At 45.1% G+C, this 23,917-nt stretch overlaps 5 protein-coding genes across 5 annotated transcripts; 2 read left to right on the top strand and 3 right to left on the bottom strand.

Moving 5' to 3' along the window:
• The first annotated feature begins 2,341 nt into the window (after positions 1-2,341).
• Positions 2,342-4,420, top strand: LOC120655799 (stearoyl-[acyl-carrier-protein] 9-desaturase 5, chloroplastic-like). The gene is made up of 3 exons (XM_039933764.1): positions 2,342-2,799; positions 2,972-3,476; positions 3,598-4,420. The coding sequence occupies exons 1-3, from the start codon at positions 2,657-2,659 to the stop codon at positions 4,168-4,170; spliced, it is 1,221 nt and encodes a 406-aa protein (XP_039789698.1). The 5' UTR covers positions 2,342-2,656; the 3' UTR covers positions 4,171-4,420.
• On the bottom strand, positions 4,282-10,850 carry LOC120655798 (chromatin assembly factor 1 subunit A-like). Its single transcript, XM_039933763.1, has 12 exons — positions 10,484-10,850; positions 10,185-10,344; positions 9,980-10,075; positions 8,928-9,004; positions 8,363-8,442; positions 7,583-7,643; positions 6,661-6,728; positions 6,483-6,564; positions 6,282-6,368; positions 6,001-6,078; positions 4,717-4,836; positions 4,282-4,616 (listed from the first exon to the last, which is right to left on the bottom strand). Exons 1-12 carry the CDS (start codon positions 10,649-10,651, stop codon positions 4,440-4,442), a joined length of 1,254 nt encoding a protein of 417 aa, XP_039789697.1. The 5' UTR covers positions 10,652-10,850; the 3' UTR covers positions 4,282-4,439.
• A 1,106-nt stretch (positions 10,851-11,956) lies between these two features.
• LOC120655800 (MEIOTIC F-BOX protein MOF-like) lies at positions 11,957-13,827 on the top strand. The gene is made up of 2 exons (XM_039933765.1): positions 11,957-13,407; positions 13,497-13,827. Exon 1 carries the CDS (start codon positions 12,141-12,143, stop codon positions 13,128-13,130), a length of 990 nt encoding a protein of 329 aa, XP_039789699.1. The 5' UTR covers positions 11,957-12,140; the 3' UTR covers positions 13,131-13,407; positions 13,497-13,827.
• Positions 13,502-15,670, bottom strand: LOC120655797 (putative disease resistance protein RGA4). The gene has a single exon (XM_039933762.1). The coding sequence runs from the start codon at positions 15,381-15,383 to the stop codon at positions 13,560-13,562; it is 1,824 nt and encodes a 607-aa protein (XP_039789696.1). The 5' UTR covers positions 15,384-15,670; the 3' UTR covers positions 13,502-13,559.
• Positions 15,671-16,535: 865 nt separating this feature from the next.
• LOC120655796 lies at positions 16,536-19,970 on the bottom strand. Its single transcript, XM_039933761.1, has 6 exons — positions 19,381-19,970; positions 19,079-19,268; positions 18,901-18,981; positions 17,633-17,740; positions 17,283-17,552; positions 16,536-16,961 (listed from the first exon to the last, which is right to left on the bottom strand). Exons 1-6 carry the CDS (start codon positions 19,905-19,907, stop codon positions 16,866-16,868), a joined length of 1,272 nt encoding a protein of 423 aa, XP_039789695.1. The 5' UTR covers positions 19,908-19,970; the 3' UTR covers positions 16,536-16,865.
• Between the last annotated feature and the right edge of the window lie 3,947 nt (positions 19,971-23,917).

Below are 23,917 nucleotides of genomic sequence, written 5' to 3'. Positions count from 1 at the left end.
ATATGTAATTGGGGGCCCCACCTTGGACTATAAAAGGGAAAGCCCCCCGCGTAGGAAAGGGTTGGACTCCTAGAGGTTCGACACTGCTGGATACTGTTTGTAAGCTCCCCTCTGAACTTTGAGCACCCGGGCTCGAGAGCAATAGAGCAAGAACACCACCCCCCATACTAGACATAGGGCACATTCGGCCTGAACCAGTCTAAATCCTCGAGTCTTTGCGTGCTAGACCATATCCGATCAAGCGCACAACAAACGAGCAATCAAGTAGTTTTGTAGTCGCCCATTTACCCTAGCGACATCCATGGTGAACCATGGCACTCAAAACACGGGCTAATTCTCAAAGGCAACAGAGTGTATGTGCCTCCTAATTCAGCAAGTATCCCGACAGTGCTCCAAATGTCTCATACCTCTGCACATGAAGGCACACAAAAGGCTTTACAGCGGCTCTGCAAGGACTTCATACTAGATGTTGATCGTACAGTAGTCCGTGAGTTCGTTCGATCATGCACAACTTGTCAATGCTACAAAACTGAAGCTATGCACCCAGCTGGATTACTCCAACCTCTAGCTGTGCCTACTCAAGTGTGGTCTGACATCTCAATGGACTTCATCGAAGGATTGCCAAAGGTGCACGGCAAGAGCGTCATCTTGACAGTGGTTGACAGATTCTCCAAGTTTGCACATTTCATCGCGCTTGGTCACCCATATACTACAGCTTCTGTTGCTCGTGCATTCTTCACAGATATCGTGCGCTTGCACGGATTCCCTAAATCAATTGTCAGCGATCACGACCCAGTCTTCACAGGACATGTATGGCGCGACCTATTCAAGCAGGTGGGTGTTAAACTCAAGATGAGCACAACGTTCCACCCTCAAACAGATGGACAGTCCGAAGTAGTCAACAAAACAATCGCCATGTATCTCCGTTGTATTACAGGGGATCGGCCAAGAGCTTGGCTGGACGGGCTACCTTGGGCAGAATATATCTACAACACAGCATTCCACTCCTCCTTGCGTACATCACCATTCCAAGTTGTCTATGGCAGACCACCTCCAGATTTACTTCCCTATTCAGCTTCAACAGCAACCACATCAACCATTGACACTCTCCTTCAGGAGAGGGACTCCTTCATTGCAGACGTACGAGCTCGCCTCCTTCAAGCACAAGAGCATGCCAAACGGCACTATGACAACCATCACCGACCACTGGAATTGAATGTCAGTGATTGGGTCTGGCAACGCCTTCTCAATCGCCACACTCGTTCCCTGGAACCGGGTGCCCATGGGAAGCTTGGACCTCGCTATGCAGGACCATTCCAGATTACGGAGCGCATCGGTGACATCGCTTACCGTCTACTCCTACCAGCAGGAGCCCGCATACATGATGTTTTCCATGTAGGCATACTTAAACCCTATCGTGGGTCACCCCCAGAGACACCGCCACAATTACCACCACTACACCATGGCCGTTTACTACAGAAACCAGAGAAGGTACTGAAAACACAGCTGCGCCGCGGCACTTGGTTTATCCTCGTCCAATGGACAGGTTTTCCTACTTCAGAAGCAACATGGGAACCTGTTCCAGAGTTCAAGACCACCTATCCTGATTTCTAGCTCGAGGACGAGCTATTTCCGAAGGAGGGGAGAGATGTTATGGTTGGCCGCACATATGAAAGGAGAAGCCGTGGCTAGGGAGTTAGAGGACGTGTGTGTGTTTAAATTTCAAATTGCAATCAATCAGTTTCTGTAACCGAGTATGTATTGTGACTATATCTACTATACTCAGTAATGGAGGAAGTTAAGCCTTGAGATCAGTTAGATCTCTGGGCGCCTGTGTGTTCAGTGCAACCTTCCCTGTCTTCCTCCATTGTCCCTCCTGCCTCCCGTGTTCTCCCTGCTCGACGCCAGCTGCCAAGGACGGCGTCGCGCCCTCGTCGCCGCCGGGAGTCGAGTCCCCGGCCACCCGTACACCACGACTACGCCCTGCGCCATACGAACTCTGACAGAATGTTTGTTTTTTTCGAAATTCTTGTTTGTACAATGGAGTTCCTACAGGTGGCGGTTTATTCGAAAAGAAATTTTCGCTTAAATTGATGCGGTATCTTTTTGATAGTTCCTTTACTAATTTAATTCCTTATTACTATATGTATATGCGTGATCTAGACGCTGTCGATCATGTAGAAACGATGCGTGTGGATCTGTGGATGTAATATGTAACTAGAAGCAGATTAATCCACAAATAAATCCACCTGTGCATGCATTCCTTTTTCCCCGGAGAGGAACCGTGCACCACTCCCCGTCATGCATCCTTCATGCTATTGGCAGCTTGGGCATGCGTTCCGAGTTTCCGACAAGGAGCGAGGTGACCAGTTTGAGCTTCGCAAGCACCTGCAAACACGCGCCACGCTTTACTAGTGATGAAGGTGTGAGCACCAAGCACACACACTAGCTAGGGTACCCACCGGCATCCATACACGCACTCGGAGGATCCGGGTGTAGTAGGACTATCATGGCGAGCTAGATAGCTAGCTAGCTGGCTAGTGCATCGTCGGAACTGCCGCGCTCGTTGCTTGTTCGCCGGCGCCGCCTCTACTCTTTTAGTCTTATTATTAGCTACTAGAGCATCCCAGCCGCCCGGAGACTGAAGGTGGCGGCCATGTTTCTCATGGCGGCGGCAGCGGTCCTCCCTTCCTGCGGCGCGTTGTTCGGTGCCCCGGCGGCGGCGGCGCCTCCTTGCCGGGGGAGCAGGAGGAGGAGAGCCTTGTTCCCGGTGGAGGCCATGGCTTCGGCGGCCCAGCAGTGAGCGGCACTAACTTGAGTTGTTGGATTCTGTTTTGTTTTCCTGCAAAATTCGGATCAAATTCGTCCGTTGCATATATATCTTTGGTACATTTTCTATTTTTTATATCTAAGCAAGCACCTCAAATTTGTGCTTTGTGTTGCTTGCTTGCCTTTAAATTTGGGCGCCAAGGGTGCGCGCGCCCCGGAAGCCCTTGGCCCCTCCCCGCGAGGTGGGGCGGCCGGTGGCGCACTCGCTGCCGCCGCAGAAGCGGGAGATCTTCGAGTCGCTCAACTCGTGGGCGGCGGACGCCATCGTGCCGCTCCTCAAGCCCGTGGAGAGCTGCTGGCAGCCGCAGGACTACCTGCCGGACGCGTCCTCCGAGTCGTTCGGCGACGAGGTCCGGGAGCTCCGCGCGCGCGCCCGCGAGATCCCCGACGACTACCTGGTCTGCCTCGTCGGCGACATGGTCACCGAGGAGGCGCTCCCGACCTACCAGACCATGCTCAACACCCTCGACGGCGGCGTCCGCGACGAGACCGGCGCCAGCCCCACCAGCTGGGCCGTCTGGACCAGGGCCTGGACCGCCGAGGAGAACCGCCACGGCGACCTCATGAACAAGTACCTCTTCCTCTCCGGCAGGGTCGACATGAGGCAGATCGAGAAGACCATCCAGTACCTCATCGGCTCCGGAATGGCAAGCAGCCATTCTCCTTTCTTCTTTTTTTTTCCCTGTTCCAATCCGAGTTGATGTTGCATTGATGCTGCTGCTACCGCTCGACGGAGTCGTTGATGCAATGCAATCTGGCAATCTGCAGGACCCCAAGACGGAGACGAACCCGTACATGGGCTTCATCTACACGTCGTTCCAGGAGCGCGCCACCTTCATCTCGCACGGCAACACGGCGCGCCACGCCCGGCGCTACGGCGACGCCAAGCTGGCGCAGATCTGCGGCACCATCGCCGCCGACGAGAAGCGGCACGAGTCGGCGTACGAGCGGATCGTGGCCAAGCTGTTCGAGGTGGACCCGGACTACACGGCGCGGGCCTTCGCCGACATGATGCGCAAGAAGGTGGCCATGCCGGCGCACCTCATGTACGACGGCCGGGACGACGGCCTTTTCGCGCGCTTCAGCGCCGTCGCGCAGCGCCTCGGGGTGTACACGGCCAGGGACTACGCCGACATCATCGAGTTCCTGGTCCGCCGCTGGGGCGTCGCCGACCTCACGGGGCTGTCCGGGGAAGGCCGCCGCGCGCAGGAGTTCGTGTGCTCGCTGGGGCCCCGCTTCAGGAGGCTCGAGGAGAGGGCGCAGGCCGCCAGGGCTTCAAAGGATGAAGCCGAGTTCGCGCCATTCAGCTGGATCTACGACCGCCAAGTTCAGCTCATCTGACACTCGCATATCGATCGATCGATTTGCCAGGTTCGTCAGATAGATGGCGGTGGCTTAATGATCCGATCTGGTGATTCTAAAGAAATTGATTGCCGTAAACTTGTTTTGGATGCTATAGCAGGGTAAAATTCGCCTCATCAATAGTATAATGTACGGAAGGAATATGTATGGATGTAGACTGCAATCATTCGTGAAATATGTATGTTACTTGCATGCAAAAGTAAAGGTGAAGCCAAGAGGTTTGTGTATACATTGAGGTTCTCGACAACTCAAAGGACTCCGAAGAAAGGATTGGTGATTGCAGAGTTCAGCTCGGCTCCAGCCGTGTTCAGGATGGCCTTGTCAACCTTGTCCCTTGGTAGAAACAAGAACTCGTTGCCTTCAAGCTTCTCAAATCCACAGAGCTCAAGGAACTCTATGCCCCCATGCAGATTTCCAACCCTCTCCTGTAAGGTGAATTATTACAGAAATGAACATAAATTGCAATCCCATGTTCTTCAACAGGATAACAAGCACTTTGTCAATTTCAAAATTCAATAGTTTTACCTGAAATGTAGCATTTGTGAGTCTAATCTTTCTGAATTTCTCCTCATCAGGATTTTTAGCAACATTTCCAATATAAGTAAGGAGTGTTTGAAATGCCCTCTTCACTTTGGCATCATCATCCTGTCACAAAATGATCACACAGTTAATACAAATAGAAACATCAATGGTTGATGTTGTGAAGAAATTTCTGCTGCTAACATCTTTTCCAACAATTGATACTAGCTGGCTGAGATTAGGGTTAGGCTACCCCAGTTCAGTGTGAGGATTCACCATATCACCCAACCATGCAGGGAGAGTGTGCAGGAGTGGAGGGAATGTGATTATATGGCAGCAGGATTGCTTGCCACGAGTTTGAAGGGCAGTCACCATCATGGTGACAAGACAACAGGACTAGCAAGTAAGATGTCTAGAGTGGGCAGTGAGTGGAGCGTGCAGCAAGGCAGAGGGTATTCCATCATCGGCAATGGGCTGTGGCAGCAGAAACATGACTGGCAATGGTGTCAAGTGGTGTGCCAAAAGGGGACACCCAGGAGGCAAGCAATGGGTGGCAATAGAGAAGGTGGTCAGAGGTGAAGGTGGAGTGTGCAAGTAGTGGTCATGACAGGTGCACATCCTGCACTAGTGATATATGGAAGAAAGTATGAGGTTGCTGACTACCCCCAGCCACGCAGATTTCATATTCATCATTTTATAAGTTATTATTCAAACTAGATAAAAAAACAACTCTAATCCTTTTACCGATAAACATCCTATCAGATTTCCTGGTTCATGCTGGTTAATGACAATTATCATGTCTTTAGCCAACAACTGGCACGGGGTATCGCCAGAAGTCTGATGAAACCTAATATCTTCACCTTTTACTACAGAAGTTCTCTCGATCGAAAAACTGTGTTCATCCTCCCTGTCTAAATGAGCAACTTACTAGGTATTCTGCAGACATCTTATAATTCTGTTACATTTCTCCTATGTGAAAAGTCTGGAAGACTAATTCGGCCATCAATCATAGGTCTATCATCTGCTTGCCCACTTATATATACAAGGTTAAAAGCACACAGACCTCCAAGACTCCAACCTTGTCACTGATTAATTACTTCAATGTTAAAAAATTAGTATGTCTCTTTTTTCATCTACAATCATATTTATCCATACCTAATGAACAAGTAAATGTGCCCAGCTGCACCACTAAGCAATCAAAAGATGACAGCAAATGGATGGATTTCCCAGGCAGATGCGTATAAAAAGAAATAAAACAATGGCTCAAGGGGAAAAATCTATGCATTTTACCTTGTTCTGTTGCTTAAGATTTCGTAGACAATCCCTCATCCGTTCTGCCTTTGTGGCTGGCCTGATAGGCAATGCACTCTGCATATTCACATATCACAGTGAGCAGTGAGTTAAATTAAAATGACAAGTCAATTAAGATTAATCTTGTAGCAAAGTTATGTTCTCCTAAGAAGTTCAGTACTCTTAACGATAGTTAGGCACCATGCAAAAATGGTACTGAATGCTGCTAAAACAATAGTTATGATGGTAAAGGAAATTCAAATTCAGAAAAAAAAAATTACCTTCTTCTCTTCAACAGGAGGTGGTGCACTTGGTTTGGAAGCTGCTGGGTCTTCTGGTGGCAATCCTAGTTTCCTTCTCCTTTCAGCCTGCGAAAGGGAAAAAAAATTTAAGGCCAAATTATTAGTATTTCCTACATCAATTAGAAACTTAAATGACAAAGTGAGAAAGATTCTTAAAGATGAGGTGGACAAATTAGAAACCTTATCTTCTTCCAGTTTCTGGCGGATTTTTTCTCTAGCCCTTTTCTCCTCTTCTTTCTCAAGTCTTCGCAACTCAATCATGCTGCCAATGGAGGGAAAGAAATTAGCCAGGAGTGTGTACAAGAAAATCAAAGAGAAGCATGTGCAAGAACAAATACGGAGAAGGAAAGAAACCAACCGTTTTCTTTCATTCTGCTCCTCAATTCTTTTGGCTTCAAGAAGTTCTTTACCAATTCGTATTCTTTCCTGAAACATGTAAAAAATGTGAGCCAAAGTAAATTGACTCTCTGTTCAGTTTGTGTTGTCCAGAATCCGTGTTTGAATAATTCAATAAAAATATGATCTTAAAAAAGCCCTGATGGAGAAACATGTTAAAATGATGCTGTGCTCTATTTGTTCTGATACCCAAGAAATGCACATCATATCACCAGATGCAAGTTTCTGAGTTAGCAAATTACCCTAGGAACCAAACAGCAAAATTTGACCACCTCCTAGTGGACCTCTATGTTCAGTCTGCCTAGCAGTGAACAGCATGTGTCAAGCTTAATGGTAGAATTGAACACATCCCCTGTTACCGGATCAGTCGATTGATTCATGGACAATACAGATCAATGGAACACTCTAGCTTGTTTTACTAAACTGCACTGATCATAAATCACCACAAGATAGTAACTGTGAATCCCACAGCTGATCAGTGTATCAAAACAGTGAACCAATTACCAAAGAGTCTGAAAAGTCATGCTGATGAGTTTGATATCCAATAGTCGCCAGGCATACTAAGCAAAATTCAAGGGGTAAAATAAGCACATTAAGGGATATAAAACCGCACTGTTAAATTTTTTTCATGGTATTTTCCTATGCATTTTTAATGCCATTCTAAATGAATATATAGCCATGTTGTATGTCAGTCTCTAGTCTCCACTACTTAAAAACTTGGAGTAGGTGCTGGTTTTGTTCTACAATTCGGTTTTGCAGACTTTCTGTGGATTGATTTGTGTATACAAATATGTACATGGTGTTCACAAAGATCATGGCTTCCTGACTGATTTATTCCACATGTTTAAATATATGTTCATGTAAAAATAGAGTTGAAACCATACCTTTTCCCTTTCTCTTTCCATTCTTCTCTCTTCTTCCTCTTTCTTCTTACGAGCGCGTTCCCTACAAATGGAGGGAAAATTTTCAGCATAAGATGTCTTCCAAAGAATAACAATATTTGACCATTTCATATACGCCAAATACTCCCTCCGTTTTTAGATATATGATGTTTAGGACAACCTGTTCAAAAAATTGAACTAATCAGCTTGCCCTAATCGTGATATGTTTAAAACAGAGGGGGGTAAACCTTAACATTCAAGAATAATAGCATTCCACAATTAGAAGCAAACAAGATTATCTTCTAACAGCAGTGTTATAAAGAAATGTTCAATCTGATTTGAAGGAAATATGTTCTTTCCCATTACAATGTATGTGGCTAATACTTTCAGGATTCCACGTTTAACCTGTGTCAGCATTCTTTAAGCACTGGAAAAGGCACAAGACCCCTGGCTGTAGGGCCATAATGCAACAAAATCACCAGAAATTTGGAGCTAAGTCATAATTATACACTAATAAAATTAGTTTGCTCATCCACACAAATATACTGGTTCTGTTTTCAAAAGAAATTAAAGTGAAATTGCTTCTTACTGTTCCACAGTTACGTATCGAGAGAGATGGAATATTTGCTGAACCATGTGAAGCACAAAAATATTTGAATGCAAGTGAACTGATACAGAAGTAGAACTAGCAAAAAAACAGCACTCAAAACAAAAGAATTCTACCAAATTTGAAGCAAATATTTAACTCAGCCCATGATACAAAAGAATGGTTCATAAAAGCACCTTAGCTCCTGCGCTTTAATCTTCATTTCCTCAGGAGTCAGGCTGGGTTTGTTAGCCTCCGTCTTTGAAGTAGCTGGTACCTAAGAGATGAAAGAAGATAAGTAATCTGTACAAGTATAAGCTGGTAAAAAAGAAATTTTCCTGCTAAAGTGTTAGTATAACATAGGAATAGAATATCTCAATGCCCCACTAAGAATAACTGATGAAAGCTCGATGGAACAAATGAAACCTAGTGTGCAAGTTTGATGAAACATTTGAAGGCCAATGTCCTTCCTAATTGTGCATGTAGACAAAATTTTGGCAATGCAATTGAGCATTAACCCGAACAAATCAACTTGGATCAAACTAGCTGCTTGCAGAAATTTCAAGAATATAACATAGGAACTATAACGAAACAGGTTAATAAAACAATTTCTATGAAGCACATCCTAATAGAAACATAATAGCAAGACAACTAGCGATGTATCAAAGACATTGAACTTTTCAAATAGGTATCAAATAGCACCATCAAAGTGATGAAAGGAACAAACTACAAAGATAAGTTGAAAAAAATATATCATCATACCAGAGGCATTTCATCAATATCTGCATCTTCCTGGTGCTCAGAAAGCCAGTTGATGGCACCTTCGATGGTGCTATTACCTGAAGTAAAAGCACATGGCTCAGCACAGGATGAACAATTGAACATCATTCTATTGTTGTTTTACAATTAGATGAGATGGTATTAGTAAAAGCACCAAACAGTAAGCTATGTTGGTATATTCAGAATTTCAGATGCTGAAGTAATTTTATACAACTATCATCTATTTACCAAGTTAAGATAAGAATATGGTTCACATGAATTCTTAAAAAGCATAACAAACAAATCAGGGTTTGGCAAAACAGTCGAGTTGAAAGTTGAAACGATTGGAAATCAGTGTTGCTTATAATTCACTTGCCAAGAAAATACTCCCAATTTGTTCATCTCATGATGAAACCTTAAGTCAGACATGTAAAGTCTTGACCTACCAGTCGGATGTCTAAAATATCTTAGTGCCATGAAAAAAAATACATTCCACAGATCATGCTTTTCTAGTCTGTTTGTATAGAAGTTGGAGAACAAAATCTGTTGGATAAACAAAGAAATCTGTTGGGTCTTCTGAATGGATATATTTTATTTCGATATGTGTCGCTGGTGTGAGCAGAAACATATCCACATTGTGATAGGAGGTAGATTGCCATGCCCATGTTCAAGTAGCCCTGCCTAACTGGATTCGTAGAAAATTGCTGTTTCATCCTTGATCTTCTCTAAAAGAGTACTATATTGGTTACATGGGAGTTCATTTGCTTGACAGCCTAAGTTCCTAAAGGAAAGTAAAGCCACTTGTTAACTTTACATAGATTGGTTTGTACAAATGACAAAAAAAATCTACGTAGTGTCACACAATCGAGTAAACACAACAGGTCATACTGGATGATTCTTCACAGAAAGTACTCGCATCTAAGCCTCTTACATACGATGAACCTTTTTCTGGACATATCCAAGGATTAAGTGCTAAGCATTTCTGATTCCAGCCCAAGTAGTCAATAGTCATAATAAGATCCAACGAAAGTGGCCAACAATATCACTAAACATACCGGAGAAATGAAGTGCCCTAGTGGCACGCGCAGTGGCAAACCCCATGGCCTCGAGGTCGGCGAGCATCTCCTTGTTCACCTCCGGCACCACCATCTCTGCCACAATCAAACACCACCGCAATCAACACTCGGAAGGTGAGACCAAAATAGGCTAAGCCCTTTTCGCTCATCTCACAAATAGTGGTACACTGTTAAACAAGCCAACCTTGAGGCTCCTCGCTTGCCGAGGCCAGGGCGTCGACGTCCATGGCCTCCGAGGAGGAGGCCGGCTTGAGCGGCGCCTCGAGATCGATGGGCTTGGCCGCCTCGGCGGTCTTGTCCGCGAAATCCTTGTGGCCCGTGCGCTTGGTGTGCAGGTCCACCTCCTGCAAGCACGCGCCCGCGGAATCAGCAAATCGAACCCACACGCGACCGAAATCGGATCGAGAACCTCGAGGGGCCACCAAATCCGACGGGGGAGTCGGGGAGAGAGGGGAATTGCGGGAGGGGCGGGCTGGATCTTACGGTCTGGGAGCGGCATGGCTTGCCGCAGTCGGAGCAGACGAGGTTGAGGACGGCCTCGGTGGACTCGACGAAGTTGGCGTGGTTGGTGACCTCGGCGTGCGCCTGCGCCTCCTCCACGCTCCGCAGCTGGGCGCCGCAGTCGCCGCACCGCAGCGACAGCCCCGCCATTGCCGCCGCCGCTCCGATCGGCTTCAATTCGGCTTGAGCCCGCAGCAGATTTGGGGCGGAAACAGCGAACAAACTAGAAACTGTGCTCTCGCCGCTTCTCGCGAGGTTTTTACGAGCTTTAATCAGGAGTCGGACGAGAAGACGGGGAGACGAGACGATGACGAGGCAGGCAGTGCCGTACTGGGCTCAGATTTAGACCCTGTTTGTTTTGCAGGGTTTCTTTTGGTTTTAATACCCAAACAGTGCCGAACTGCCGAAATATCAAATAAAATCTGTTTTGGTTTGGAATGGTTTTGGTTTGGATTGGTTTGGCTAAATATTAGAAAAAAATTTTATTTACCTTTTTTAATAAGCTGAGTTTACATTTCCATCTTAAACTTGAAAATCAGGTAGTTTACCATCTCGTAACTCGCAAAACCAAATATATAACTTTTTCTGGATGGTTTTTCTTAGTACTTTTTCTTTTTTCTTTTATGCTTATTTTGAATAGATCTTAAAAAAATCATGGTAAAATAGAGAAAAATCATAAAATAGAAATTAAATTTCGTTGGACTCCACAAGAGTATATATATGCATTGAACATATTGTATGATATAATTTAGTAAAAAAATAATTTTAGTTTTAAATATATATTTCTTTATAATTAATTCATATCTACATCTTCATTGGTCAATTATGGTGAAATTTTTATATTGAGTAATAATTATATTCTTAAGTTGCAGTAAAAATAGTATGGTCATTGGATCATTTATTCTTGATAAACTGAAGAGTCTGATATAGCTTGGAATTAAACTCATGAATCTATAACTCAGACATAAATGATCTCGTGAACATGAAATTTTTACTACAGCTCGATAATTTAATTATTAGATCATCATAAAAATTTCACCACAATTTCACCACAAAAAATATGGATATGAATTAATTATAGAAAAATATATATCTAAAATTAAAAATATAATTTTTACTAAATTATATCATATCATATTTTTAATCCATAGACCTACTCATTGGAGTTCAACAAAATTTAATTTTATATTTTATGATTTTATTATGATTTACTATAATTTTTCAAAGATAAATAAATATTAAAAAAATGAGAAAAACAACTAAGAAAAAAACACCACGGAGGCTATATGTCCAGTTTCACGTGTTCGAGTAGACAAAATATCGGATTTTCGAGTTTAAGGTGGAAAGTAAGGAGGTAAATATGATTTTTTTTTCCTTCCTGAAATTTTTTGAAGTGTTTATAATTTGGGTCAAGCAAATTCAGCCCATAGACACAGCCCAGGAGCCCACTAACAATAAAGCCCAACTCCCTCGAGCTACGGACGAGCCACAACTCCAACGGCCGGCGTCCCCACTTCGACGGCGCCGCCGCACCGGCACACCTCTTCCGCGGCCCCTCCGGCCCTCCCCTCACCAGTCCTAGAAGCCCCGTTTCCAGTCTCGTGCGTGGATCTCAACGAATACAGGAAAGAAAGAGCACATGGAAGTCCCCACCACCGGGGAGAGGAGGGGCGGCGACCGCATCGGCGCCCTTCCGGACGGCGTCCTCGAGGACATCCTCGGCTTCCTGCCAGCCCAGGATGCCGTACGGACCTGCGTGCTGGCCCGGCGCTGGCGCCACCTCTGGAAGTCCGCCAAGGCCCTCCGCGTCGTCGGTGGAGACGGCAAGTTCCCGTGGTCCGTGAAGGAGCTCCGGGAGTTCGTGGACTACCTGCTTCTCTCCCGCGGAGGCGCACCTCTCGACACCTTCGAGCTTAATTTCAGGGGGTTCAGCGATGAAGAATTGCCCAGCTTGAACATCTGGTTGCGTTATGCTGTGACGTGCAAAGCCCGGGTTCTCAGGCTCCGCTTGCGCAATAACTTTGAGGTTGAGGGTTTCCACGACTTGCCTAAGCTAGACGGCTTGCCTCTCGTCTCCAAGCATCTTACAAGGCTAGAGCTTCACGGTGTTGAGGTCTACACCAGTTTCCCCAATTTCTCAAGCTGCCCGGTCTTGGAACATCTAGAGTTCAACAAATGTGAATTCTCGTTGGTCAAGAAGATTTTGTCCGATTCAATTAAACATCTGAACATCACTGAGTCCATTTCTGGGTTTTATGATTCTTTCCGCACTCGTATTTGTGCTCCGAATCTGGTCTCACTGCATTTAGATGAAGTTTATGGGTGGACTCCTGTGCTTGAGACCATGGCATCATTAGTGGAAGCATTTGTCAGAATACCTGAGTTATGTTTGGACCAGTGCGAACAATGGCATGCAAACTATTGGGATTGTGATTGCAAGTCTTGTGACAAACATGATAACAGTGCCAATGGTCATGACAGTTGTGTGCTACTAAAAGGTTTATCAGAAGCTAAGAAATTGACATTGTTTTCTTATCCTTTAATGGTATACCTGGACTCTTCTCTTTTACCTTTGTTATATTCATCTCATTATATCTCCTGCATTATCTATATTGTTGTAGATTATTGAGAAATGTCACCTAGACTGGCCTTTGCTTTTGTGCTTGCGTTGCCAACAGCTAGTATTTTTATGGCTTTTAATTGTCATGCTAGTATTTCATCTTTTCTGCTTGCACTTTGTCCAGTATATTTTCAAAAGGGACTTGAGATGCTGCCCAACGTTTAGCAAGTTGAAGACTTTGTTGCTCAACAAATACTGGCCTGAGCCTGATAGTTTACATGCACTTGCATGTATTCTTGAACATTCTCCAGTTCTGGAGAAGCTCACTCTTCAGCTATTTTTGGAGGTATACATTCTCTAAATATGCAGCTCTTGAATTTTAGAATCATTGTACACTGTTCATTGATCTTATCAGATTGGTTCCTTTTACTGTAGGTACCTAAATATGCAGAGGAAATGAAAGGAAGCCCTGATCCGGAAGAGTTATCAGCTGCTATATCAGAGTATGAGTTCTTCCGCTGCCTGATCTTGGTCTTGAAACTGCATGATGAGGGTGCGCAGTTTCTTTACTTGAGAGATCTGTTCAACCACAGTAGGACTCATAAGTTCAATGTACATGTGTCTAATGGTCTTGGGTACTGTCCCAGAAAATTTTCTGTCAATTCTGATACATTCATTTACTGAAGCAGAACGTGCCAACTCATGAAGAAGATCATGCATGACATATTTTTCTTCATAATATTCATCAAATAAGTTGCATTTTATAGCACGACGAGAATGAGGCCTCAGTTTGATGTCAAAAAAGGATTTCATGGTTAATGTATCCAAATATTCCATTCCAACATCCTGAGGCATCATGTCATCCGCTACATATTGGATTAGTCCTGAGCCCATCCATAAGTACACCAACTCTTTCTTTGTGAACTCATAGCCTTTATGAAATAAGCTGCAGTACCTGAAACATGCCTGCAAATGAGTTTGTAGATGTTGATAACTTAACCTTAGCACCATCATGATCCCTTCTTTACCCTGTTCTGTATTATTAATATTAGTTGCCAAAATTCTGTTCCAAGTGCTACTGTCCCTTTTGCTGTTCAACAATCCACCTAGAACTTTTGCTGCCAGTGGAGAACCACAGAGTTTGCTGGCCATTTGCTTGCTGATCTGCTGCAGATTTCTGTAATCATCAGGATTGACACCGAAAAATGCGTGACTGTTCAACATAACAAGAAGGTTAGTTTCTTCTAGTCCACACAATCTCATAAACTGGCCTTCTTCCTGCATTGCTCTTGCAGCAAGATCAGCTACTGATTGCATTCGAGTTGGTGTCATCAAGATCTTACTTCCTTTCTTCCCATATCTCAATGGCCGTACCAAATCATCCCAATCCTTGACACTATGATCATTCCACACATCATCCAGTACAAGGAGGAATGTTTTGGAACTCAATTTTTCCTTGAGGACCTTGTGAAGAGAACTTAGGCCCTCAATGTTTATTTTTTCACCAGTTACCTCTTGAAGGATCTTTGTCATTAATCTTTCAACATCAAATTCAAAAGAAACACAGGCCCAGATTATCAAATCAAAACACCCTATCACATCGTTATCATTGCATATAACTTGTGCTAGTGTTGTCTTCCCCAATCCACCTATCCCAACTATAAAAAATATAGATATATTGTTGACAATTTGTTCAGGTGCACTGTTTTCAGCCTTGGTCAACCAGTCAACTAAAACTTTCCTCTCCTCCTCTCTGCCAAGTACCATGCTGGGAGGCAGTGAGCTTGTTTCGCGCCGATTCCTGAAATCCACCACTTGTCTGTGATTCTTCATCTTATTGTTGTCAATCTGGTTGAGAACACAAATAAAACGCTCCACACCAGAAACAGCATCGTCTAATGTTTTGACAGCACTTATCAACCTCTTCAGTGACCCAGTTTTGAATGCATGATTAAATTGCTGGACAACCCTGCCCTTGAACTTATGAAAAGAGCCACTCACCTTGTTATCTCGCATTTTCACTTTTTCCTCAAGCTTGTAATATTCTAGCTCATCAAGCGCATCCTCAGCTTCCTCAAAGGCATCTCTAAGTTGCCACAACCATGCATCTAGTGCCCCACTTTGATCTCTAATCTGATCTGTGTCAACAGCTTCAAACACAACTTGGATCTGAGGAACTAGTTCCTCTAGCCTTTTCTTGGTACTTTTCAATCCCACGTCTTTCTTGTTATCCTTCAGGTAGTCAAAGGCCTTGTTGATGATATAGGAGATAACTGTTGTTGCAATACCTTTTCCTGCAAAAGCTGCAGCTGCAGCAGCCATGGCTGGATTTTTGGAAGATTGAAGAAAGGTATAACACAGTGCAGAAAACTAGAAAAAGGCAAGGCTCCCTCCTAGATGCACATCCATATCCTGATTGGGGACTAGTGGACAAATCAACGTCTTAAATTTAAGCGATGGTCCTCTATGTGCCCATTGTTTTTCTATTATATTCCCCAACTAGGTTGTAGGAAAGTAGCACAGAGGAGCAGCTGACTCGGTTTCTCCTTTGTTAATTATCCACTTGTTGCTTAGTGATGCTGCATGATGCATCAGTGCCTGTAAAATCAAATCAGTAGCTTGCTTTCAGTTTTTTTGAACAAGGATAATGGAACCGCAGCCATTAAACCATACTTGTTCAATTTTGTAAAATTGAACCCTGTACTTATGGTTTGTTCAACCGACACCTAGGAATGCATTCTAAATTGACACAACACATTCCCATAGTCGCTCTTTTATGGTGAGACTAAAAGTTTTACAGAGCGAGACGGAAAGAAAGACGCTTTTTTGCATGAGACAGAGTAGCATGTTGCGGAGAGGATGGTGATGGGCGTGCATTTGGAGTACGAACATACCAGAAACGCATGGAACGCGCGGTGGAAGACAAGGGATGCGCTTGTGGCCTTTTCAGGAGGGGCGCACGCGGCGTGCGACGGGCGGGTGCTAGGCCGCGCGTGGCCGGCGCCAGGAGGATGCTGTGATTGAAGGCAGAAATGTGTGGCGGTTTGTCCCTCCTCGCCGATCATTTCATCGAGCACCCGGCGGACGATGCTGTTGCCGGCTCGCCGCAGCAGACCTCTCTGGCACTTTGTCGAGCAAATGGTGGGCGTCGGTCGAGGGTGGTTCCAAGCGTGTCTGCCGACCAACGGTTCCTTCAGCTTTGACCACGCGAGGCCAGCTCTCTATCGCAGCTGCGCATGGAACACACGGTGCCAGGTTGCTTGGGGTTGGGGGCTTGGGGCTCGACATGGCACAGGTTCCCTTGGAGATCTTGCTGATCTGTGTGATGTCGTCTCTCACTGCCAACTAGAGGCTCTTAGTTTATTACTTTTTTCCGGCCACGTTTTGGCGCGCAAATGAAATGTGAGTGTCCGACGCACAAAATACTCCGCTCCCACGTCTACAGTGAGTAGCGCAAACCACACAGGCAAAGACTGAAAGGAAAAAACATGTGTGTTCCAACGAAGCTAAGCTTATTCGTTCCCCGTCCTCTTTCTATTGCTTCTCTTGTCTCATCTTTGCTAATCCCTGAATTTTGCAAGATCTACAACGACAGGTAGCGTACGGAGGGCCAAGCTTGAACAGGGGTCTGAAGTTGCAACTTACAAGTAGCGTCAACCATCCGATTCCCGTACAGTGATCGGGTCCCACCATCACATACCATGAACCAAAGATATATATACAGAAGGGCTGAAAGAAATCAACCCCCGTTGCAGCTCCAAGACACAGTCAAGCTTCTCCATCGAATCATTTACTTGTCAACGATCAAGGCGCAATCTTGTAGTCCAAAGCATTGTCCCAGACCATTTTAACCGCAGACTCCAGCATCTCCTTCAGAGAGGCTTCGTCCGGATCAACATCCTGGGAAAACAAGAAAACGGCATGATCAGTGTGCAGATTACTGAAGTGTCAAACTGGTTGATGACAGCTAAAAGCTGCATTGCCGACTAGAGGCTGTCATAACACAACAACAACTAGGAGTACCACAATGTTAGCAAAAGGGGATACTACAATACAAAAACATAATGCACAAGAGATTCAGACCAGGCAGTTTACACTCTTTTCAATTAGATTGCGACATAGATAATAATGTTGTAGGCACCAAAGCGAAACAAGCACAGAAAACACAGATTTGTCGCCGATAAGTAAAATGCAACTATCTTTGAAGTAGATTTTACTAACCTCCAGTCTACGAGACATGCCGATTAGTTTGAAGGTAACTTCATTGGAAACTTCACCAGTTGAGCTCCGGTGATCAAATCGGTCAGCATGCCTCAACTTGAGCCTCAGGGTTTCACTTCTGAAAGCCTTATAGTTCGTGTGCCACACCCCAACTATGCTGAACCTCTCCCCAATGGACTCTTTCCCTAGTGGCCATCGAAGTCCCCCTTTCACATCAGGATCAATAACAGCAGAAGACACCAAGCTCTTTAAAGCATTTTCCACTTCAGACTGCAAGTGTCATCAGATAAGTCTGAAAAATATAATGGATCTTAAAAGAAAGGATTAAGGTGTTCTTAACAAGAACTTACATCTGGGGTTTTCAGGATCCTTTTTGTACATAACATCAGCCTGAGATCAAGACCTTTGAAAAGACAGGAAATGTCTTCCACCAAGTGGCGTACCTGATTCCATTCAACCTGCACAAAAGGTGTCAGCGCTGAGGAATCACGGTGTCAGCGCTGAGGAATCACGCTGAAGTATGGTTTGAGTGACTGGTTGAAATGAATTATACATTTGAAGAACACAAAAGGTCCCATGTATGCAGAGTATACTCATCCTTTAATCTTATTAACTACCCTTGTACCAGGTAACATAGAAATTCTCTATTTTTTTTCATCTATCTACTGCAATAAATACAACATGCAATAGCATTCATTGGGGAAAATGAGTTGCAACTTGCAATCCCAAAAAATTAAATATAAGGTTGTTAGTTTTCAGTAATATAGCTGCCTTCAATTCTTTGCTAGCATGTGGTCATGAAACAGGAAAATACAGAGAATCTTCGTTTTTTCAATAAATAAGGTTAGTCAGGAGATTGAGTCTGGTTGAGTTCGATTTGTCACTCCTGATTTTGAATTAATAGAAAACAGAACATCAAAGTTCAGAGAAAACAGACTGATGAAGAAATCTATGGCAATCCTAAATAATGAAATGAGATGTGGCTGACTCACTGCTTCCAAGAAAGCAGCATAAATTGCAAAGCACAAAGTACAACTCCAGAAATTTCACAATCTAACTACTATAAGTAATGCACGGCAGTTTGCTACTAATTGATCTACAAGCTTGGACAGACCGACAGCTCACTAAATAGACATCAGCTAAATAATTCAAGTAACACAAGGGAAGACTGTAGACTTTCAATGCTATAGAAGTAAACGACCCATAACAGTGTCTAAAGCAAACACACATTGCATTTCATAATGTGTCAGCAATCATTTTTTTGTATAGAACATGATATCAATATTTAGAATAGCTACAGTTGAGTTATGGGAAAGAGCCAAAATCATGATTATATACCTGCAACTTATGTGATTAGACATGCCTTATCATCAAGTGCTAAAAAATAACAAACATGTAGTATGATCAGGATTCACGAGTTATTAGAGCTAGCAGTTATACTAATAAATTGATGACATCAATCAACACATTTTATTTATTTTAGACAAAAGTCAAGACATGCCATTGCCTGGAAGCTGATGAAGGAAACAAGTAGCTTAAGTAGTTGAAATGAGCTGCAAAGCAACCAAGCAAGGTGCAAATGCAGAGGTCATGATACAACGACTCATGATAAGCTCACCTTATGGATAACAAGGCTCCCGTCTTCTTCCACGGTGCATTTGCAAGATATTGTAGAGTCACTTTGGTGCTTGTCAAACACCTGTGGCAAAATTGCAGACCCCAAAATCCATTTACTTATCTGAAACCGAAACAAATCATAGTTCATATTGCATTGGCACGTTAATAGGACAATAAACCTTCACATGGTAGTGCTCCTTGGACGAATCAAACTCCAGCCCCATCCTCTTCACCACCGATTGCTCCATATCATCTAGATACTCACTAGGCACATTCGTGTAGAACGATTTATGCAACTTGCTCTTGGAACCATATTCCCCTGCTTCCGCGGCCTTGCGTAGTGTGTCCAATGAGACGGGCGATCCACCTCTGCAAGACATCATCCACAGCAAGTCGTCGCATTCAGCATTCATCAGAAGATGGCGCAAAGCACAGGTCCAAGAAATGTTAAGTGGGATGAGCAAATGAAGAGAGGACTCACGGCTGGGACTGGAAGAGCACCTTTCCCACCCTGGCCACGAGACTCTGCTTCACCAACTCTTCCTCATTGGGCACGTAGCTCGCCTTGGCCCTCTCCGCGGCGGCGAGGAGGTCGGGCAAGAACCTCTCGGCGATGGCGGTGACCGCGGCCTCCGTGGAGCCGGAGGAGCCCTGTCCTGGGGAGGACGCGACGAGGGCGAGGGGCTTGGCGCCGGTCTTGCGCTCGATGGGGTCGCAGGGGAAGGACTCGAGGCGGAGGGTGGGCTCCTCACCGCCGCCATCGCCGTCGCTGTCTTCGGGGCCAGGGGAGAAGGGCGGGAGAGGGGACCAGCGGGATACGCAGCCAGTGGCGTGGATGATCTTGTTGGAAGGGCGCGAGTGGCGCCCGCCGGTGCCGCGGCCGCGGCCGCGCGGGGAGGAGAGGGAGAGCGAGCGGAGGGAGGAGGAGAGGGATGGAGGGGGCGGATTCGGGGTGGGCGCGGATGCGGTGGAGCTGGGGTGGCGCTTGTGGGGCGGGAGGTACGCCATGGCCGCCGGCGGTGGCGGCGGGGACCGGCGAAGAGGTTTTGGAGCGGGCGGGGGGGAGGAGGGGAAACGGAAGTTGGTGGAATATGAAGGACGGAAGGACGCTCGGCCGCTTGGGCTTTATTGGCATTTTTTTCCAGTTAACAGTACAATCATTGCTGATGAACCTTTTACATTCTTGTAACTGCACTGTGTTTAGATTCCAAAATTTCACACCTAAAAATATCGTATTGAATATTTGGACACAAAGTATTAAATAAAATTTGTTTATCAAGTTTTTTTTACGAATGAGTTGTAAATCGCGAGATCAATCTAATGAGCCTATTCAAGCCATGATTTGCAACAATGATGCTACAGTAACTATCTATTAATTATAAATTAACAAGGCTCATTAAATGTGTCTCACGATTTACAATACATTCATACAAAAAAAAATTCAAATAGATTTTATTTAGTACTCCGAAATAGTAAGATTCTGTTTCAAAATTTTTACCCCTAAAGATCTAAACACGGCCTGGCCGTATTTAGATGATTTTGCCAAAAAAATAAAAAAAATCTTTCTAATTTGGAGTATTAAATAAAATCTATTTACAAAACTTTTTATATGGATGGGTTGTAAATTGAGAGACGAATCTAATGAGTCTAATTAATTCATGATTAATCTATAATTAGAGGATAATTACTGTAGCATCACTGTTTGCAAATCATGAATTAAGTAGGCTCATTAGATTTATCTCGCTATTAACAACCCATTTGTGTAAAAAAAAAATTGTAAATAGATTTTACTTAATACTCCATGGATGTGTCCAAACATTCGATGTAATATTTTTGGAGTAAATTTTTGGGATCTAAACACAGCCATATTCACCTGTTGTTGGGGATCGCTACCTCTGGAGGCGCCATACCCGAAGGTTACCGGCATAATAGCGACTGCTACTAACCCGTTCCCATAACCTTCGGCCCGTCCTGCCGCTTTCTGGTTGATTCATAGGTCGGAGGTTTCTTCCGAAGGTGCACTCCCGCGAAGGTTCGAGCGAAGGTCCCCTCACTACCTATGAACGAAGGCTGAGGACGCCAAAGACCTCCGATCCCGAGTCGGCAGGATGTAGCCTAGAGGACAAAACGCCCACGGGCCTCCAGGAACCTTCGAAGGACCAGCGGAGGCGTGTCGATTATGATTGGGAGAAGATTACGTGATGTGAACGGCACCTCAACTAAGAAACGGGTAAAAAGACCAAACAAGACCTTCGAAAGTGCTAATATAAGGTCAAAATGCATGGGCAAGAATGTAAATACACCGTGAGGGTTGGGAGTATAAATACCCCTAACTTTCTCCACTATAACAACTTTTTGATCATTGGAAAAAGCTCGCTTAGAGTTGTCCGAAGGTCTTTGAGTTTTCTGTTTCCTTAGTCTGTCTGGTATCCTTGTAACCTTCGGGTGCAAAGGTCCCAACAGTGGCACCCACCGTGTTCCAGCTCGAAAAACAATCCCAATAGCTCCCACAAAGAGAAAGGCCGCCGATCAAACCACCACCGAGGCAGAAACTTCCAGCCTCCACACCGTCATAGTCCAAACTGTTGTCTCCCCAGAGCAAACCCTCGCCCAAACCACCGGAGCAGACATGCAAGTCCAAGGGCAGCGTCCTGCTCAAGAAAAGAACAAGGCCGCATTGATCAACCAAGACATAGAGTTCGTTGAGGATGACGAAACACAACTCGAGTAGAAAGACGAATACACACGAACTGCTCTCAAGCTCAAGGTCCTCGAGAGGGAAAAAGCCAACCTCAACGCTCAGTTGGCAACAAAACAACGGGCAATAACACAGGCAAAGAAGCTGGCCAAGGCCGGACGCAAGCTAGCGGGGATGCAATCCGAGGTCGAGCAACTCCAAAAGGCCTGCGAGAGTCACCAAGATGCAGGTCAAATAGAAGCTTCCCATCATGCCCAAATCAACAACCTTCACCAGGAAAAAAACCAACATCAAGAGAAGCATTACTAGCCAAACTCTCCCTTCGATCCAACTTCCTCGCTATCCCCGCAGCTTCAACTCACACCCTGGCCCTTCGGCTACAAGCCCACACAGCTGCCAAAGTACAATGGCTCTATGGATCCAACCCAGTTCCTCATGACCTACGAGGCAACAATAGCCTCGGCCAGAGAAGATGACCCATCATGGCCAAATCGTTTATCATGGCTTGCGAAGGTCCAGTCGCAACATGGTACTCCTACCACCCACCACTGTCAATTACATGCTGGTTCCACCTCAGGGAAAGGCTGAAACAAGACTTCCAAGTCTTCAAGAAAGCAGCCATAACCTCCGTGGAAAAATTTCAATGCTTCCAGTTGGATCGGGAGCCGCTACCCGACTACTTTTGAAGGTTCGTTCAGAAGAAGGCGCAGACACCAAACTTTTCAGAGAAGGCAACAATAGAAAAGTGCATCGTCGGCTTACTACCAAGTCAATTAGCCTCACAGCTCTCCAGAGAACCCCTGAAGTCATTGGCAGAACTGTACACCAAAGTGGAGAAGTACGCGAGATCCGATGCAGATCATCGCAGAAGAGTTGAACAAAGGAAGCTGATGAGGCAGCAGCAAGGTTGGCCACATGGCAATCAGAGCAGTACAAGACACAATCCTTAGTACATATTCCCAGTGGAAACTTCGCAGAGGGCACCTCCAGACCACGACGCTGAGCCCTACATGACACCTCCTGCTGCACAAACATTCAACTCACAACCAAGCAACCATCGCCATGACTCTAGCAGAGGAGGCAGATCCACCCGCGGCAGAGGACGCGGCAGAGGCCAAGGCCAGGGACCTCCGGATCAACCAAGAAAGTTCTTTTGTCACTTTCATGGCACAGAGTCAGACCACACAACGAACCATTGTCTGGAAAAGAAGAAAGCCTTCGATAGAATGGAGGCTGAGAAGAAGGCAAAGCTAGTCAGCCATACACGCTGGACTGGTTCAAACCAAGCATACAAACTCTCAACAAACCCAAGCATTACAGTCTCATACCCCCCGAGCCACTCATACAATCCCACCCCACAAGTACTGCCCTCAACACCACCTTTTCACCCTTTCCAACCATCACCTGCCTTCAACTATAGCCCATACCTAGCCAACTGGCAACCACCGTAGCCAAACTCTCAAGGGGCACCGTCGCAACCTCTGAACTTTAACCCTCAAGAAAATCTCCCACAGCCACCTCCAGGGCCTCCACCCAAAGAGGAAAACTCAACCCCTCACCAAAGCCAGCCAAGCCCATTGCCAGCCTTCGGCATGATCATGCCCATCTCTGGGGGCTCGTCCCTTGAGTTTGAGAACAAGAGGTAGAGGAAGAATTATTTCAGGCTAGTCCACTCCATCATGCCCGAGGGTATTTTCAGAAGAACATAGTGGTCTCAATCCCCAATCACGTTCTCAGAGGAAGATGTACAACTGCTCAGCTATCCTCACACTAATGGTCTCGTCATTGAAGCCAACATCCAAGGATGGACAATAGGGGAAATTCTAGTGGATACTAGAAGTTCTGTAGATATTGTAACACCCGGTTTATAAAAGAACATAAACCGAGCAATCATATACGTGCCAGGATCAAATCACACACATATACAACAGAATGAACAGTATATCACAGCACATATCACGAATAAGACATATTAAATCGAAATACGAATGTTATTTATTACATTAATGACAAAAATGTCTGATACAGCGGAAGCGAAGTACAAACACGATAAAAACTCTCCGAAGCTGAAGCAGGGCGCCACAGGGACGTCGACTGGGAGACGAACACCTAGAAGTCCTCGTAGTCCTGGTAGCGCTGAGCGAACTCCCTCGTGTCAGCAGGAACTGAGCAGCAGTAGCGTAGCCAAGAGGAAAAAGTAGAGAAGAGGCAAGAGTGAGTACACAACTTGTACTCAACAAGTATAACACAAACTATGAGGCTCTAGATTGGCTGACTGACTGCATTAGCTTTTAAGTCTTGGCAAAATTTTATTTAAGCT

The sequence above is a fragment of the Panicum virgatum genome, chromosome 1N, assembly GCF_016808335.1.
Source record: "Panicum virgatum strain AP13 chromosome 1N, P.virgatum_v5, whole genome shotgun sequence".
Classification (NCBI taxonomy): Eukaryota; Viridiplantae; Streptophyta; class Magnoliopsida; order Poales; family Poaceae; genus Panicum; species Panicum virgatum.
Note: the sequence above shows the minus strand (reverse complement) of the source record. Positions and strands in the feature narration are given on the sequence as shown.

Excerpts from the sequence above, each read along its gene's own strand:
- LOC120655799 (XM_039933764.1), top strand. The coding sequence starts at position 2,657 with ATGTTTCTCATGGCGGCGGCAGCGGTCCTCCCTTCCTGCGGCGCGTTG. Across the intron at positions 2,800-2,971 it reads ATGGCTTCGGCGGCCCAGCA|GGTGCGCGCGCCCCGGAAGC; the intron begins GTGAGCGGCACT and ends TTGGGCGCCAAG. Across the intron at positions 3,477-3,597 it reads ACCTCATCGGCTCCGGAATG|GACCCCAAGACGGAGACGAA; the intron begins GCAAGCAGCCAT and ends GGCAATCTGCAG.
- LOC120655798 (XM_039933763.1), bottom strand. The coding sequence starts at position 10,651 with ATGGCGGGGCTGTCGCTGCGGTGCGGCGACTGCGGCGCCCAGCTGCGG. Across the intron at positions 9,005-9,979 it reads TAGGGCACTTCATTTCTCCG|GTAATAGCACCATCGAAGGT; the intron begins GTATGTTTAGTG and ends CTTTTACTTCAG. Across the intron at positions 6,079-6,281 it reads CTCCTGTTGAAGAGAAGAAG|AGTGCATTGCCTATCAGGCC; the intron begins GTAATTTTTTTT and ends GTGAATATGCAG.
- LOC120655800 (XM_039933765.1), top strand. The coding sequence starts at position 12,141 with ATGGAAGTCCCCACCACCGGGGAGAGGAGGGGCGGCGACCGCATCGGC.
- LOC120655797 (XM_039933762.1), bottom strand. The coding sequence starts at position 15,383 with ATGGCTGCTGCAGCTGCAGCTTTTGCAGGAAAAGGTATTGCAACAACA.
- LOC120655796 (XM_039933761.1), bottom strand. The coding sequence starts at position 19,907 with ATGGCGTACCTCCCGCCCCACAAGCGCCACCCCAGCTCCACCGCATCC. Across the intron at positions 18,982-19,078 it reads AGGAGCACTACCATGTGAAG|GTGTTTGACAAGCACCAAAG; the intron begins GTTTATTGTCCT and ends ATTTTGCCACAG. Across the intron at positions 17,553-17,632 it reads GGATCCTGAAAACCCCAGAT|TCTGAAGTGGAAAATGCTTT; the intron begins GTAAGTTCTTGT and ends TGACACTTGCAG.